Genomic DNA, 18,904 nt, shown 5'->3' on the forward strand with positions numbered 1-18,904 from the left:
ACTGTCTAACTCTGTCAAAAAAAAAAAAAAAAAAAAAAAAAACAAGAAAGATAAATATGGAGCTGGCAGTGTGACACAGTGGTTAAAGTGATCACTTGCGATACTTCAAGTCCCAGCTGTTCCCCTTCCAATCCAGTTTCCTGCTGATGTGCCTGGGGAGGCAGCAGAAGATTGCCTGAGTGCCTAGGCCCCCGCCACCCATGTAGGAGACCAGAATGGAGTTCCTGACTCCTAGCTTCAACCCAGACCTTGCTGTTTTAGCCATTAGGGGGTGAAGCAGCAGAGGATGTCTCCTTCATCTCTCTCTTTCTCTCTCTCTCTCTCTCTCCCCCCCCAGCCCTCCCTTTCTTCTTTCAAATAAATAAATCTCTTTTAAAAAGATAAATTTATCATTTTACATATGAACTTTGAAATTCATACATAGGTTTTCTTCACAATATGCATTTTTCTACGAACTATTTGAAGACCTCTCATATTTTGCTAAATTTATGAATTAATATGTAATTTCATGATGGTTATAGTTTTCAGTTTGTTAATTTGGGAAATTAAAGATTTTTCTTATTTTTCTTATTTTTGTTTCTTGGATTTTTATCAGGGGTAGGGGATTTGTTCTTCTTCCTTTGGAATTGCTTGCCCACATTGTCACGCTGAAGTTTTCTTTTAGTAGAGTATTTATTTTTCTACTCGATAATATTTTCCCTGTTGTATTCCAGGGAAATTGCACTTTAAGAATTATACCTCTAAAATTAAACAATCTGTTTCCTTGTGCTTTTTCTTGACTTGTGTTTTCTATTTACTGGCAAATAGATTCAAGAGAAAGTACAAATACTTCTCCAGTACTGATTTAGCTGTGCAGTGATATATAAATGTTATTACTAGACATCTGAAGTAACTTTGGATCAGGCTAAATCTGTGTGAGGCAAGTCACTTAATGCTGGGAGAGCCACATCCCAGTTTCCTCTATAAAAAAGATTGAGTTACTTGGAAATCAAGGATTTTACATTTAAATATCAATGATAATATTTTGACACACAATAGATGCCTAATAGATGGCTCTTTTATTATTAGCCCCATTTAGGTATTGTATCCCAACAGGTCCCTTATTATAAACATTTTGCAAACTGCAGATCCCAAATCATTAGTGGATTGTGAAACTACTGTGCACAATTTGGAAGTACTGCTAGACTGCCTTGGGAGAAATGAAGAGTGGAAATGAATGAATCAGAGTATTTTGCATGTGGGAGGGGCAAGTATATTTATGTGACACTTTTGTTCAGTATATAATATACAGGCAAACTGTGTATACTGGATTACGATGTAATGTAAGGTTGCATCTTAAAACTTCAAAGTGCATGACTTGATGACACTTGTCTCATAATGTGTAAATCCCTTCATGTTAGAGTAGCCAAGGCCCCTAGGTTCAATCCTCATTGCAATGACTACTGTAGGATTTTGAGTTAATTGTATAACCTCCCTCTGTTTTAGTATCCTCATCTATGATAATTATACCTATCCATGGGAGTAGAATGAGAATTATACACTTTCATATTTCTAACTGGCATAGCAGGTGCTCAGTAACTATTATCTTTTACGAAGACTTGAGTATTTTTTTTTCTGAATAGCAAAAAAAGCAACATGAACAAAAGTACATAAAAGAATATAAAGTCATTCCTTTAGCCAGAAGTGAACATTCAAATTGGTTTTTCCATCCACAAAATGATGCTTTTTGATAGGTATCTTATTTCCATAAATATGAATTTTTCAAGAACCATACTATTATTCTTTGTTTTGCTATCTTTAAGCAATATTATCTCAAGATATAAAGGAGTAAAAATAAAATATTAAGCTTCCTTTTGTCATCATATTTTAACTGCCTATTATATTTTTGTATTTTAGAAAAAAATATTTTTAAATTCCTAGCAGTTTGCTTGAAACCTTGTCCATATTTCTTATAATATTTTCTTGATTATTTGAAAAAATATATCACTGAGGGACAAAAGTTTATAGCTTTTTTTGTTGAATAATTCAAAAGATACTTTATGTCTGAAGATGAGTGTTTCAGGAAATTTAAAAAATTTTCTATGCTTTCATAAAAAAATTAAAACCAAGTAAACTTCAAACACATTTTTTAATATTGATCCTCTTTAGCAAAAGTCCACTTTCTCCTATACTTTTATCTTTTAAATTATACTTAGAAATATTTTAAATTAAGTTGCACAAATATGAAGAGTATTTAATGACCTGATTCAACCAGAAAAGGACTGATCCATCTGTGCACACAAAGGCTAGAAATAAATGTGTTGCCACTTGCAGGTATCAGTTGAAAGTCATTCTGATTGAAGAGCACCAACATCCCACTTCTAGAACAGGACAGAAATTAACCAGAAAAGCAGGCAATGTTCCTTTAATCTAATGATGGTACTATTATTACTTAGCTATTTTGATTTAACTGCTTTTTTAAAATTCTACAGTCAACTATATTTCTTCAAATATCCTCAGCTATCCTGTAATGATAAGTAATAATGTGTATCACATCTTGCAATTCTTACCTCACAGGAATGATTCCTTGTTTGAATATGTATACTAACATTTTGTACATATGCACATGTTGGCTGACTCACATGAAATACAAAAGTTAAGGCATCTTCATTATCAATAGTTTCACCCAGTTTGTGCCAGGAGTGCACAATTAAGAAAATGAATAAATGAAAAGATCAAATGCTTTGTAAAAATTCACTTAACCACTGAAAGACGAGAACTGATTCTTTTGACTTCGATGCTAAAGTTCTACTCTATTTGGAGTATATCAGTGTTACCAGTGAAAAATCAAAAGCCTAAAAGAGAGAACTAATTTCTTGTGGTGAAGGCTCTTTTAGGCTAATATGTTTTCCTTGACTACCTTAAGGATTAATTGCTTTTGAGTATTTTGGAGGTAAAATGACACTTAAAATAATTGAATAAATTAATTGAATAAAATAATTCAGTAATCAAGCTAACTAAATTAAGATGATTAAACAGACAAGTCATGTTTCATCATCAGTGATTTGATATATATTGAGAGAGTAAATCATGACACGTTTGCATTGACTTGAGAAAAAGATCACCTAGCAAAACAAGTCAAATATTGATCAGAATATTGTCTACTGTGAATAGTGAAACAATGGGAGGAAAACTTAACCATCAATAAATGAGATACAGGACCATTTGCCATGTAATGTCCATGACATCTTAAACGATCAATGTTATAGTAGTATTTATAATCATTTTAAAAGTCATTAACATTTTGAACATATACTGTCACTTATCAATCTTTATAATACAAATATTTTATCTCTTTTTCCATTTTAGAAAATACAAAATATTTAGAGTTTGGGCCATATAATTTGTTGATAATTGTTTCATAGGTATTTTGGCAAGGTAGTTTAGAATAAATTTACACAGCACCAATTGGTTATATAAATAATTAATGCATTTGATAGTTTACGTAGTATTGTTGGAAGACAATGCTATGCAGTCACTGGTCTTACCTTCTGGGAAAGAACTCTCCACTCGCTGTGTTCCTTGAATATTTCATGAACCGACATAAAGTAATATGCTAATGACAAACTATTTACCCAGTGAGCAGGTGCAGCCTCTGCACCCTTTTCATCTCTGATACACCTTTGATGTGGGGTCAGTTAAACCATTTTGAATTATTTTTCTTTTGCTTCCCTCCCTTCACAGTTTCACCTGAACCTACAATGGTGAGCGAGAGCCATCACGAGGCACTGGCAGCCCCGCCAGTCACCACCGTGGCAACTGTTGTACCACATAATGCCACAGAACCAGCCGGCCCTGGGGAAGGAAAGGAGGATGCTTTTTCGAAGCTGAAGGAGAAGTTTATGAATGAGCTGCATAAAATTCCATGTGAGTATCTTATATTGTTACTTGTAAAAATAAGGGGTTGAAATCATCCACTGGAGGAGGAAAAAAGCAGAACTCTGCTTAACATTTGATTTTTGATGATAGTAATTTGGATAGTGGTATCTTGATAATAAAATAGAATATGTTTGGAAATGAAACATTTTTCTTATTATCATTAAATAAGCTTTATACATGACAATCCAGTTTATGAAAAATTCTATCTTGTGTTTAAGTAGGTTTTTTTTAAAATATTCTTTAATGTCCATTTCTCAAAACAGTATTGATGCTTATAGGTTGTTTTATTTACTTTGGATTTATATGTAGGAAATTATTCCATTATAAAGATTATTCCTAAACAATAGGTACTATTTACTTTCCCAAAATTGTAAGTTTGATTTGCTATCATTTGTCAATATTTTAAACTACTTTGCACAGTTTTTTACAATTTTGTTTGTTATCACAAAAAGAAGAAAAACTTGTAAGTTTAGTAATATGATGGTGGCATGAAGTCATATCAGTGGCCTTTATTTAATTTTATATTTTATGTTGACAGCTAAAATTGTATGTATTGATCATATACACCATGATGTTTTGAAGTAAATTTACACTATAGATTAACTAAATCTGGCTAATTCACCTATGCTTCACTTTACATAGTTATAATTTTTTGTGGTGAAAACACTTGACATTTACTCCCATCATTTGTAAGAATACAATATATTACCAACCACAGTTACCATGTTATAAAATAGTGAGAGAGACAGAGAGAAAGGTCTTCCTTTTGCCATTGGTTCACCCTCCAATGGCCACCATGGCCGGCGCGCTGCGGCTGGCGCACTGCACTGATCTGAAGCCAGGAGCCAGGTGCTTCTCCTGGTCCCCCAGTGGGTGCAGGGCCCAAGCACTTGGGCCATCCTCCACAGCACTCCCGGGCCATAGCAGAGAGCTGGCCTGGAAGGGGGGCAACCGTGACAGAATCCGGCGCCCGACCGGGACTAGAACCCGGTGTGCTGGCACCACTAGGTGGAGGATTAGCCTATTGAGCCACGGCACCAGCCCACTGTATTTCTTAAAGATTGATTTATTTGAAAAGCCAAGTGAGAGAGAGAGAAAGAGAAATCTTCCATCTGCTGTTTCACTTCCCAAATGCCTGCAATAGCTGGTGCTAGACGAGGTCAAAGACAGGAGCTCCATCCAGGTATTCCTTTTGGGTAGCAGGTGCTCCTGTAACTGAGCCATCATATGCTGCCTCCCAGGCACATTAGCAGGGAGCTGGATTGGCACCTCAGGGTAGCCAGGACTCAGATTGGCACTGCAATATGGGATGTGGGTGTCCCAATCAGCAGCTTAATCCACTGTGCCACTAGGCTCACCCCCAAAATAAATCTCTTGAAATGATTCATTTTGGATGAAACTTTTCATCCTTTGAGCAACACCTTGCCAACACCCCTACCCACAGTATCCCCAGCCCCCAGTAACAGCCATTCTACTCTCTACATATATATTTCAATGGCAAAGAGTCTACTTAACATGTTAATTAATGATGGAACCAGTAAAATGTTACAGTTAGTTTGAAAAACAAAAGACATACATGCGGAAAGGCATTTGGCCTAGCCCTTAAGTTGCTGGTTGCAATGCTACAGCCATATTGGAGTCGCTTGGTTCAAGTCCCAGCTCTGCTCCCAATTCCAGATCCCTACTAATGTATATCCTGGGGGACAGCAGGTAATGACTCAAGTACTTGGGTCCCTGCCATGCTGGAGACTTGAAATGAGTTCCTGGCTTAGATTCAGCCTGGCCCAGCCCTAGCTATCATGAGCCTTTTAGGAAAGAAGTAGTAGATGGGATCTCTCTGTCTCTCTCTGCCTATCTGTTTCTCTTTGTCTCCCACCCCTCTGTGTGAATGTGTCTGTCTCTCAAACAAGTAAAAAATAAATGTTTTTGAAAATAGGATCCCTAAATATAAGGGCGGCTCAATAATTATTTTAAAAAGGAGTAGACACAGTCCATCAGGAATGATGAAATGAACCTACAGTCAGGTGAAAAATTGATCGCTACCACTGCAATATCAGTTTCATCTCCTCTGCACATCGCATTTATGTGATAGGGCTTTGTTTGCATTATTAACAATTCCTTCACTCGCAGCATTGTAAAACAACTGGAAAACAACACAAGACAGCATAAAAAAGCATGCTCTAGGCTAGACACTAAATCATCATTTTTGGCCATTTAAAACTCTCACAATTTTTCCTGACAAGATGAAAATGAAGACAGCGAAGAAAGTACATCTGCTTACTCTTACAAGAACATTCTAAAAATTGCCACATATGCATTTTAATGGCTTTAATTTATTGTTTATATATTCCACAAGAAGTTTATACATTTTTTGATTAACATGGTACATATTTATGGGGTACAGTGTGATATTTCAAGACATATAGCATGTGCTGATCAGATTACGGTAATTAGCATTTCCATCTCATCATTTCTTTATGTTTGGTGCCTTTGAGCTTCTCCTTTGTAGTTCTTCATAAAATATTTTGTAGAGTGTTGTGGACTATAGTCACCTCACCATGCTGCAGAACACTAGAGCTTATTTCTTCTATCTGTGTTTTTGTATCCATTATTCCAGCTCTCTCTATGCCCCCTCCCTGCCACCCTTCCCAACCTGCAGTATTTACTATTCTACACTCGTCACATATTTTGGGTGTCCCACATATAAAAGAGGGAGCCAAACCTTTCCATCTATGTTATCAACTTTTTTAGATTTCACATAGGAATAAGCTCATGCATATTATTTTCTGGTTTATTTCACTTAATATAATGTCCTCCATATTCATCCATACTGCAAAAAAAATTCTATTTATGCCTGAAAAGTATTCCATTATGTATACGTACCACATTTTCCTTATCCATTTCATACACTGATGTACATAGGTTGATTCCAAATCTTAGGGGAGTGCAAATATCTCTTAGATACAGAGTTTCCTGAAGATGCATACCCAGTAGTGGGATTACCCGCATCTTGTGCTTCTATTTTTAAATTTTGAGGAGCCACCATACTGTTCCCCATCATGACTGTACTGATTTACATTCCCACCAACAACATGCTAGGTTCCATTTTCTCTACATCTTCACTATCATTTATCTTTTGTCTTTTTGATAATAGCCCTTCTAAAAGGTGTGAGATGATAGCTCATGGTGGTTTTGAGTTGTAGTTTCTTGATGACTAGTGATGTTGAACAATTTTTAGTTTAACTCTTGGGCAACTATATATCATCTGTTAAGAAATGTTTATTGAGGGAGCCAGTGTAATGGCACAGTGGGTTAAGTTTCTACTTGCAATGCCAGCATCCCGTGTCAAAGTACCAGTACAAGTCTTTGATGCTCTGCTTCTGATCCAGCTCCCTGCTAATGCACCTAGGAGGACAGCAGGTGATGGCCAAAGTACTTGGGCTCCTGCCACCCTGGTGGGAGACCAGGATGGAGTTCCTGGCTCCTGGCTTAGGCCTCGCACATGTCTGACTGCAGTGGCATTCTCTCTCCTTCTCTCCATCCTTTCCTCCTTCTTTTCTCTCCTTTCTCTCCCCCCTGTCCCTCTCTCTTCTCTCTCACTCACTGTGCCTTTCAAATAAATGAATAAGCCTTAAAGAAAAAAATAGTGTCTATTCCTTTTAATCAGATGATTTGTTTTCCTCTCTTTGAGTTGTTTTTGTTGCTTACATATTTTAGATATGAACCATTTATCAGATGTATAGCTTACAAATGTGTTCTCCCATTCTTTCAGTTGTCTCTTCACTCTATTGATTATTTCTGTTGTGCAGAAGCTTTTTAATTTAATATAATTCTTTTGTCTCTTTTGGCTTTTGTTACCTGTGCTTTTGGGGCCATAGCCAAAAAGTCATCTTCCTAGACCAATGTCATAGAGCTTTTCCATTATGTTTTCTTCGACTAGTTTCATAGATTTGAGTATTTAAGCCATTCTCCATTGATTTTTGTGTATGATAAGAAGTCTTCTGCATGTGGATTTCCAGTTATCCAACAGCACTTATTGAAGAGATGGTCCTTTCCCTCTTGTCTGTTCTTGGTCACTAAGTTGAAAAATCAGCTGTTTATAAATGCATGAATTTATTTCTGGAATTTCTCTTCTGTTCTAAAGGTCTTCATGTCTATTTTACACCACTGCCTTTTGGTTTTGGTTACTCTCTCTTTGAGGTATATTTTGCAGTCAGGTAGTGTGATGTCTCCACATTGTTCTTTTTGCTCAAGATTGATTTGGCTATTCAAGGTATTTGTGGTTTAATATAAATTTTGATCTTTGATCTTTGTTTCTCTGAAGAATGTCTTTGGTATTTTGATAGGGCTTAAGTTGAATATGTAGATTACTTTGGAGTGTGTACATTTTAAAAAAAAGCAAATTCTTCTGTTTGGTCAACAAAAAAATATCTTTCCATTTATTTCCATCTTCCTTGATTTCTTCCATCAATATTTTATAGTTTCAGTATTATTTTATTTTATTTTTACTATTATAAATGGCATTGTTTTCCTGATTGTTTTTCAAACAGTTCACAGTTAGTACATAGAGTGATGTTGATTTTGTATGTTGATTTTGTATCCTGCAACTTTACTAAATTATTTTATTAGTTTTAAATGTTTGCTGGTAAAGTCTTCAGAGATTTCTCTATATAAGATAATGGCATTTGCAAAAGGAACAATTTAACTGCTTTATTTCCAATTTGGATGCTTTTTTTGCCTGTCTCTTGCTTCATTGCTCTGACTACCAGTATTATGTTGAATACAAGAGGAAAATGTCAACATCTTTATCTGATTCTGGGTTTTAGAGAAAAAAATTTTAGTGTTTCCCTATTGAATCTGATGTTAGCTGTGTGTTTACCTGCTATGGCCTTTTTTTGTCTTAAGATACATTCCTTTTATGCTTAAATTACTGGAGAGCTTTCTTCATGGTAGGATGGTGAATTTTGTCAAATGCTATTTCTGCATTTGTTGAAATGTTCATATCATTTTGTCATTTATTCAGTTAATGTTATGTATCATATTTACCGAATATGTCTGTTTAACTGTTTTTGCATCCCTGGGATGGATCCCGCTTCATCATGGTGACTGATCTTTTTAAAGTGCTGTTGAATTTGCTTTACTAGTATTTTTGCTGACGATTTTTAAATCTGAGTTCATCAGGACTATTAACCCATAGTTTTCTTATTTTTTGTATTGTCTTTGTCTTTGGTGTCAGGGTGATGCTGGTCTTGTAAAATGGGTTCAGAAGTAATTCTTCCTCTTTAATTTTTTGAAAGAGTCTGAAAACAATTGGTATTAATTCTTCTTTAAATATTTGATAGAATTCAGCAGTGGAACCATTAGGTCCTGTGCTTTTCTTTAATGAGAGTTTTTATTAATAATTCAATCTCCTAACTCTTTACTGATTTGCTGATTTTTTATTTCTTCATAAATCAATGTTTTTAGGATTGCATGTGAAAGAACTTACTCATTTCTTTGAGAATACCTAGTGGCATAGATTGTCTATTGTAATTTCTTATGAGTTTTTATATCTCATGGTATCATTTGTAATGTCTTCATTTCTAATTTTATTTGATTCTTCTCAGGCTAGTTAAAGGTTTGTCATTTTATTTATCTTTTCAAAAACTCAGTTTGGTTGATCTTTTTAATTGTTTTTTCTAGTCTATTTCATTTATTTATGCTCTGATCATTATTATGTCCTTTCTTTGGCTAGCTTTGGGTTTAGTTCTTTTTTTCTAGTTCCTTGAGGAGAAACATTAGATTGTCTATTTGGGATTTTTCTTTTTTCTTGATTTAGGTGGCTCTTAGTAAGTAAGACAGAAACAGAATAAGAAAAAAAAAAAGATCTACCAATAGCTAAAAAACAACTAGAAAAATGACAGCAATAAGTCCTTACTTATCAATAATAACCCTGAATATAGATGGATTAAGTTCTCCAATTAAAAGACAGAGTAACTGAAAGGATGAGAAAATAAGAACTAGCCATATGTTCCCTATGAAAGACTCATTTCTCCTGTAAGTGCACACTAACACTGTGAGTGAAGGGATAGAAAATCATATTCCATAGAAATGGAAATCCAAAAAAGAACATGAATAGCTATGCTTGTACCAGCTAAGATATACTTAAACTAAAAACAGTAAAAAGAGATTTGAAAGTTCATTATGTAATGATAAAGTGCTCAGCATATCAAAAAGGTGTAACAATTGTAAATAATAGTAGGCTTAAAAATGGTATTGGGCACATGGAATTAAAAGAAAATGTGCATTTTCTGTGAACTTTTTGAAGCCCTCTAGTATGCATAAATCCAACATTGGTGCACCTGTACTTATACAGTAAATATTAATGGTTCTGAAGGGAAAGATATATTGAAGTATAGCAATAGTAGGGGACTTCAGTATCCCACTTCCAGCCATCTAGATAGCAAATCACCATGAAACATGGGGCTTAAACTATACTGTAGATCAAATGGACCTAATAGGCACTTATACATTACAAGTTCTTCTCAACTGTACTTTGAGCATTCTCCAGGATAGATTCATATGTTGAGCCACAAAACAAGACAATAAACTTCAACAGATTGAAGTCATATCAAGTATGACAGAGAGCTCGGACAGGCTAGAAACCTTCGGCTGAACCAGCCGGTGAGCCAGTGGGGCACTCTTGAATCCTGGAGCTGCTGTGTCCTATGAGGTGCTACCAAAACCCAGGACAGCTATAGCCAATGTGGTGCCTCAAGAAGCTTAGGCCCCATATAAGTATACATAGAGCTGAGGCACCTGAAGCCAGGAGTTACTGGGGGTTGTCGGGAGCAAGGGGCCACTGATATAAGCCAGGCAGTAAAGTCAGCTCAAGATGAAGTTTGCTGTGCAAGCCTGAATTGTGGGGCTATGTGGTACCTTGTGGAGCTGGGGTATGTCTACAGGCTCAACCTGTGGATACTGGCCTGAAAGATGGAAGCAAGTGGGTCTTCCCTATACTGGGCTTTAATGTGCTAGGTCCAGAGTTGTGGGACTAAGCTCATGATCTGTGCTCACATTCCTCTGTGAGCACAAATTCTACAAATAGAAGATTATTCTTCTAAACAGACAGCATCTCTTTCCGTGTTGCGCTGCCTTGGGTAAGGGAAGGGTTGAGGCAACCTATACTCTTCCATGCATCTTTTCTTACTGTTATGTTATAACCAGGTACCATGATTGGTTTTCTGGTTTACCTGGTATCCTTAGCTCTTATGAAAGGGTTTTCATGCATGAATAGTTGTTCTAACTGATGTTTCAGCAGGGGCTGTCACTAGGGAGTCCTACTGGGCCATCTTGTTCAACCTCAATCTTGTAGTTTTTAATTTGAATCGTAAACGAGAGCTTGGCTTCTTTTCTTCAAGTTTGGACATTTTCTGCGTACTAGACACTTTTCCTTGGCTCACAGCAAAGGTTTGAGCCCTTACATTCTAGCGGCCAAGAAGAGTAGTGAGTCAGTAAAAGGCAGATGTACTCATGTGCAGTATGCCCTATGCATGACAATAAATGGTGTATGAAAAAATATAAGCGACTAAATGGGATAAGGCACCACACAGAGGATGAAAAGTGTTATTTTAAGATGATGAGGGCATATTTTGTTCATAAGGAAATTGAAGGAAGTAAAGGCAGAAGGCATCGACAACCTAGCAAATAGCACAGAAGGTCTCAGATAAGAATCTGTCTGGAATAGCAACAAGCTCAGTGTGGCTTAGGTAGAGTGGACATTATGGAGAGTGATGCAAGATGAATGTCTGTGGACCACTTGGCATGAAGCCTTCTCGCCTGGGACCCTGAGGATTGTTCAAAGTAGGTTTTTACCCCGACTGAAATAAAGCGCATTTTTGAGCAGAGGTGTCCCCTGGTCTGACAGAAGAATTTTTTAAAGATCATGTTTGCTGCAGGGTTGAAAATGGACTGTAGAGGGTCAAGGACAGAAGGTAAATCAGAACATTGCAATAATCCAGATGAGATATCTGTAAAATTTATGAGGAGATTATTCTACAAGGACATTAAAAATACAGGAGAAAAAAATCCAAAGAATCAGCTTACACCTCAGTACGTTAGTAACTTGTTGATTTGTCTATCCACTTTTAGCAAATTCAGGTTCATCCAAGAAACACTCTTGGCACAGTTGTCAGTAATTACCATTCTCAGCAGAAAGACACATAACTAAGTAGAAATGGAGAAAGTCCCAGGATATGAAATACAACAGGTGTTCCCTTCCTTGTTCTGCTGCTGAACTGCTGGGCTGATGTATAAATTCTAGGTACTTCTGATACAACTGTGAGGTTACAAATACCAGGCAAAAACCAAATACATATATTGTGGGTGCAAACTCTCACTTGAGTATGTTTGAAAATGTTTGTTTTAAGAGAAACTTGTTAGAAGGAAGCAGAGAAAGCAGTGAATCATTCCTAATCTAGTGCCTATCTTCCTGTCTCCAACATTATCTCCATCTCTGGAAGAGTCAGCATCGCACGCTAAAGTGATAACTGTGGGACAGAAACCATCCCCACTTGTCAGCACTCTCATTCACTCTACTCCTTCAGGTCCTTACCTAACATCATTCTCTTAGAAAGGGCTTTCCATGGGGCCAATGCCGTGGCTCACTTGGTTAATCCTTCGCCTACAGTGCTGGCATCCCATATGGGTGCCAGGTTCTAATCCTGGCTGCTCTCTTCCAGTCCAGATCCCTGCTGCGGCCTGGGAAGGCAGTGGAGGATGGCCCAAGTGCTTGGGCCCTGCATCCACATGGGAGACCAGGAGGAAGCACCTGGCTCCTGGCTTTGGATCGGCGCAGCACTGGCCATAGCGGCCATCTGGGGAGTGAACCAACAGCAGGAAGACTTTTCCTCTGTCTCTCTCCCTCACTATCTATAACTCTACCTGTCAAATAAAGAAGGAAAGAAGGGAGGGAGGGAGGGAGGGAGGGAGGGAGGGAGGGAGGGAGGAAGGAAGGAAGGAAGGAAGGAAGGAAGGAAGGAAGGAAGGAAGATTTCTATTCTAACAGTGACAACACCTCCATTTTTAGTATTTCCCACTTAGAGCTAGTTTTTACTTTGCTTTTTTCCCTCCTTGTACATCATTAGGAAAACAATCATCTGGAATAATTATCAATGAAACTCCCTTTTATAACATTTCTTACCCTTGGCTAACCTCATCTTTCCCAAACCATTGTTTCATTCCTATGTCCCTTTTTTAGGCACTGGTAACCACACAACATAATCTTAGCTCCTCAATAGATTATTGCTCTTGACCAACAATTTAAAATAATAGGATGTCAGAGGAGGACCGGAGTAGTACCCATAAAATATTATGTTGCTAGCACTCTCCTTAATTTAATAGGAAGAAACAAGTACCTAAACTTTTTAAATGGTACAGTAAATAATTATTAGAAAAAAACTGTATCATAAAATGTCATGCAATTTTGTAAAAAAAAAAAAAAGAGTAACTGCATATTTTACACTTTGGTTTTAATCTATCACAATTTTTACTGCCTGTGTAATTGAAATGTCTAATCATATTTATATACAGGGAGCCATACTAAACAAAACTAAAATATATTCCTAAAATCGAATTCCTTTAGGAGCATATGTTATATACAGGTTATCACTTTTGACTTGACATAATATAGTGTGATGCTAATGACAGGTAACAAATTAGAATATTAATTGATTTCAGTCTCTGAACTAAATCTTGGCTATCTGGCAGATGTGTTTTTTGCAAAATTGATAGCAAACAGCTTTAGTCTGTCACTTGAAATTCCCACTTGTAAGAAGAGAGGTGTCACAATGGCAAGGAGTGTGCATGTCATTAGTTGGGTAATCTGCACAGTCCAGCATGGAACATATTCAAACCAAATTGCCTGATGATATCACCCATAGCACCACAGGGCTGAAAATAAAAAAGAGAAAAAGAAAGGGTAAATGCTGAGCATTTTTATCTTTCAATTCATTCTGCACACTGTTATCTAAATGAAGCAGACAAGGTTTTGCAGAATGTTTCTTTATTTTGCAACTTTGATTCTAATATGACTAGAGCCGCGGTTGGTCTGTAAAGCATGGACTTGTGTCATCAGAGTAGCTGTGATTGCGGTTTTGATATTCGTGCGCTTCTTGAAGTACAGTGCACGTTTCCTCAAGCACGGCAGAAAGCCAAAACTGATTGTTGAGAAGAGTGAATGGGCTGAGATAGTTGTATCAAATGTTGTTGGACAGACAGTTACATACAGGAAGTAAAAACACAAGTTCTAGACACAGACCTCATGGGTTCCAATCCTAGCTCCACAGCACTCTAGCTGTGTGACCTTGGACACATTCACTAAAAGTTCTTTGTATCAGTTTCTTCCTATATAAGATAGGGAGAAAAATAATAGCTCCATCATAAGGTTGTTGGGTGAAGTGACAATGTGTATAAAGTGCTCAACACAGTATGGCATAGAATAAGCATTCTATAAATGTTAGCTATTTTATTGAACCCAAGCTGTTATTTTAACAGCTCTATTTCTTTTGTATTCAAGTGAATCATCCAAACTGAGAAGATTCCAAAAAGTTTCCAGCCAAATTATATACATTGTACTCTGCTCCAAGATGCTTGTTTTAGAGAAGATAAACTCCCTCTCTTGGTGTTTCCTCTTCCCATCACCTCTATTTGTTCTTCCTTTTTTTCCTCCTATATTTTTACTTTCTCATTCCCTTATCTCCTGTAGCCTCCACATCTGCTGTGGGCTCATACAATCTAAAAGCACCAGGCGAAAATTCCACACATAGTAGGTCCTTATCATGGGTTTTCTGACTTCATGCTTAGGTTTTCTGACTTCATGCTCTAAAACTTTCTTCCTGACCTTGCCTCGCCCCTTAAGCTATCACTCTCTCTTCCTCCTTCACACCTCCCCCAACCTTATTACAAAACAGAACCTGGACCCTGACATCTATTTCATAAACTTCCATTGACATCTGAATCCCTTCACTTTGATTTCCACTCTTTGTGAACTAGTAAAATTTTATTGTTTCCCCAAAGTCATCAGGTACTTCTTGATGCACAATTAAGCAGGTTATTGTCAGTCATCATTTGGTCAGCTATGTCTGCATTGTTGTCGCTGGTGGACACCACTTACAAACACTGCTAACCTGTGGACGGATCTTTTCTCCTCTCCCTTCTCCCCTACTCCCTTACTCCCTTATCTGTTTCATTAACTGGTCCTGCTTTTTCATGTCTCTTCCTTTAGTGTGAAATATGTTTATTTTCCAGGGTTTTATTTTTAATCTTATTCCACTCTTATTCTATGTGTTCTTTCCAAGAAATCTCATTCACCTCACCAATCAAATAAGAAATGTCACTATTCCCCTTGCCTCCTTGAGCTTTTCCACCAGTTCCATCACTGCATTCACGTACAGTGAATGCTCCTATCAAGCAGCTCTCAGATGTGCCCAGCTGGCTGAGTCGTGCACTCATTTCCCCAGGCAGAAGGATGTGATCCTTCCTCTGATCTCTCAGGGTTCCTCGTTCAAATTGCTCATGGTCTTGGTTGTTGGAAGTCTTCTGCCGCTGAAAGGTAAATTCCTCAGCGACACAGGCCATCTTTGTATTCCCATCACATTGCAAGTGTCTGACACCAAAAGAACCAATAAAAGTGGGATCTGTAGGGAACCTTGGTAGGGCTTACAAACAGGAGCAAAGCTCTTATTCCAGTGTGTGGGTCAGGAAAAAGCAGGAGTTCTGTTTTGTTTAAGACTAGGTAATTCTTATTAGAAACCACTATTTAGATTGTGTGTTACAAAAATTACAATTATTGCAAACAGTGTGATCCTTGTGCTGTGCTTGGAGAAATTGATCCAGAAAGCAATAGTTTCAAGTGATGTTGATGTTAAGAAGATAATTGCAAGAAACAGATGACAAGACTAACCACTGGGAATATACAGTGATCCATACATCTGAGTATCAATAATTATTACAGTCGTCACCAATGTTTATTGAGAACTTAGCAGGTATGTGTGTGTTGTGCATTCTGTGAAATAAACTTCTGTTAGGCCTTGTAAAAACTCTACTAGACAAGAACTATTATTATCCCCATTTTACAGATAGATTTATAAAGTGATGAGTTGTCCAAATAATTTATACTCATATGATGCATCTTAGATGTATAAATGGGGTCAAGAAAAACTGTTGAGTTTTAGCCAAGAATATCTCAGAGAATATTACAAAGACTCTGCATAGCCTTCAGCATTGCTTTTTGCAATTAAGACTGGAAACTATTGCTGTCTGTATGCTGTTCAGAGATATTAGTTGATATATGGTGTTCCTCTTTTGATATTTATTTTATATTATTGAATACCAGAACACAAGTTAAAGTCAATTCAGCTTTTCATTGCTTTATTTGGCTTTAAAAGCATGTACTTATTCACTGTTTCTGTATTTCTTTTATTGCCCTCACTTAAATAACTCAAGTTAATAACTTACTGCTATCTAACACACAATTGCCAAATATTTTCATTGCCTAAATGAACTCTATATGTCTCATCTTAGCTAGCTATTGATTCAATTCTTCTATACTTCAGAAAAACATTGGCTAAACATTGAGTGAAATTATTCATTGCTAACCTCTATACAATAGTAATTTATAAAAGAAAATGTAACAATAGTGATGAGGATTATTCTCAGAGCATATGCTTTGTAATATTAACAAGTCAGGAGATGTCTAGGTTAGTGACATACAAGTATGGGATAAGTTTTAGAGGCAAGAGTTGGGACAGGAAAAAGTATCCAATTTTATGATTATCCCTTGAGAGAATATCACAAAGGATACAAATCACCTCCACTATTGCTCTCTACAACTAAGACTGGAAACCATTGAATGATTTCATCAGTGCAATACTGGAGGAATCTGCTTGGACAGAAACATGGATATGGGTTGCAAATCATCACAGTCCAGGTAGTGATTCTTATGCCTACTCAACAAACATATATCTTGCTTTAGTTTCATTTATCTCATCATCTTAGCTATAATTCTAATCCTCATTCAAAATATAGCAAATATATGCATGTGTAAATAGTGTATATATTTATTTTTTAAGAGTTTGCATTTAACAACTTAGTACTAAGACAGAAGGTATATTTGATTCATCTGAGTTATTAATACTCAAAAAGTTGGCCCTGCCCTCAACAAGATCCTGTAAGTATGTGTTGGGCCATTTTTAGTGTGCTAAAAAAATAGGCAAGAAGGACAATTATTATCATTTGGAGGGCCTGTGTCCAGGAGCCTACTCATCCAGCACTATGTGGGACCATTTCACACAATTGTTCTGCATCCCATACAAATTTCCAAATCCCCATAGGGCATGCATACAGAAGGAACATTACTTACAATGATCTAAACCTAAGACTATTTAATAGATTAACACAAAGTATTTTTGCACAGCTCTCATCCATGCTAGCTTTTATTCTAATGTCCACCACATCTTTATAGTTTGATTTTCTTCTGATTTTTAAACATTCTTGATGATCTTACCTCTCTAAATACAAATGTCTTTTTTTTAGTATTAGCAAGCATGTAATTAATTCAGTATGTCTTTCAGTGTGGTTGTACTTTTATGAGTGGAAACATGAAATTACTTTACTATACATCATTGTCTTATTTCTCCTTTCTACTATAGTTAGCAGGTTTTATTGATTTTTTAATTATATATGTAGATGTAATGCATATTCTATTTTATAATCTACAGAAAAATAATATTATAAGTATTTGTTATAATGTTGGACATTGTATATATACCAATTTTCAAAACCAAATGTGCAATGTACTTCTATCAACCTTCTATCCTCAAGGTGGAAATCTTAACAAAAGTATTTGCTACTAGTATTTGATTCTGGGGAGGTTGTGTCTGTGTGTCTGTGGTTTACCCCTTGTAAGTCTATTATGTGAAAATTTGCCCCATGAAATTCATGCCTTTAAATTAACTAGTGTTTGGGGATTTTTATAAATTTGTAATGCACAGGCAATGCAGAGTAACTTAGACACATAAAGCCACCAAGTGAATTAAGATCTCAGCTAAATTTCTAAACTTTAGCTACATTCCATTAGCATCGCAAAGATATTAAGTAATAACACCTGAGGAAAATAGGGCCTTGAATAATATTTTTGAACAATACCTAAAATAGCTCAAGAATCGCCTTGTTGAAATAATGTACAAATGTATTTTAAAATACCTTTTCAAGTCTTTTCCATACCACAATGCAGTTGCATTGCAAAATACAGGCTGTGTTTTCACTAAGCAAAGCCTGCCTGCAACAGCAAATCTATAAAGAAAACTGCAGAATAAGAGAAGCTGGAAGACTGCTGTTTTCTCCTCAGTCTAATGACTATGGAGATCTTTACTGCACTGCTGACCTGTCAGGTTTGTGTCAGCTTCTATTAAATTGGGTAAAGAACTTAAGAGCAGAAACCCACAGGGAAATTATATGAGGTACCATTATATTTTTAGCACTTGGATTTATTTTTTTCTTTGTTTTGATTGTCATTTAAGAGAATAAATGAACTAGATATCTTTCCATGCATGTTCTTCCCCATTCTGTCTTTTGAATGAACTTAGATCATTTTGAAATAAAGATTAAAAAAATATTGGCCCACTGAAAGGTTTTGTCACCAAGCAACACTTTCACTGAAATGCTGCCCTGGAGAAATTTCAAAAACCACTTGAACCTTCTCCCTTTATCCTCTTCTCTTTCTAGGTATTTTCACAATATGAGTTTTAAAACAATACAGGGCAATAGTAAACTATAAATAATAGAAATGCATTTGAGTGATAAATGGACTAAATATGGACTACCTTTTCAGAAGGTAGTCCATATTTCTCCACAGAAATTTAGAAAGGAGTCAGGATCTCAAAGTTGTATCATTCAGTGCCTTGAAAGTAAAATTGTATTATAGTAATTTCATTTTCTCAAGGATTTG

The 18,904-nt window shown here is 36.3% G+C and overlaps 1 protein-coding gene across 10 annotated transcripts in view; it reads left to right on the forward strand.

The window, feature by feature from the left end:
* The window catches only part of SYT1 (synaptotagmin 1), a 675,493-nt gene that overhangs the window by 432,508 nt on the left and 224,081 nt on the right, over nt 1-18,904 (forward strand). For all 10 annotated transcript variants that reach the window (XM_051846474.2, XM_051846480.2, XM_051846475.2 and 7 more), the window contains one exon: nt 3,724-3,906. In XM_051846474.2, coding sequence (XP_051702434.1) covers nt 3,741-3,906 — 166 coding nt within the window. In that variant the 5' untranslated portion in view covers nt 3,724-3,740. The remainder of the gene's footprint in view (nt 1-3,723; nt 3,907-18,904) is intronic.

This window comes from Oryctolagus cuniculus, chromosome 11, assembly GCF_964237555.1.
Source record: "Oryctolagus cuniculus chromosome 11, mOryCun1.1, whole genome shotgun sequence".
NCBI classification, from domain to species: Eukaryota; Metazoa; Chordata; class Mammalia; order Lagomorpha; family Leporidae; genus Oryctolagus; species Oryctolagus cuniculus.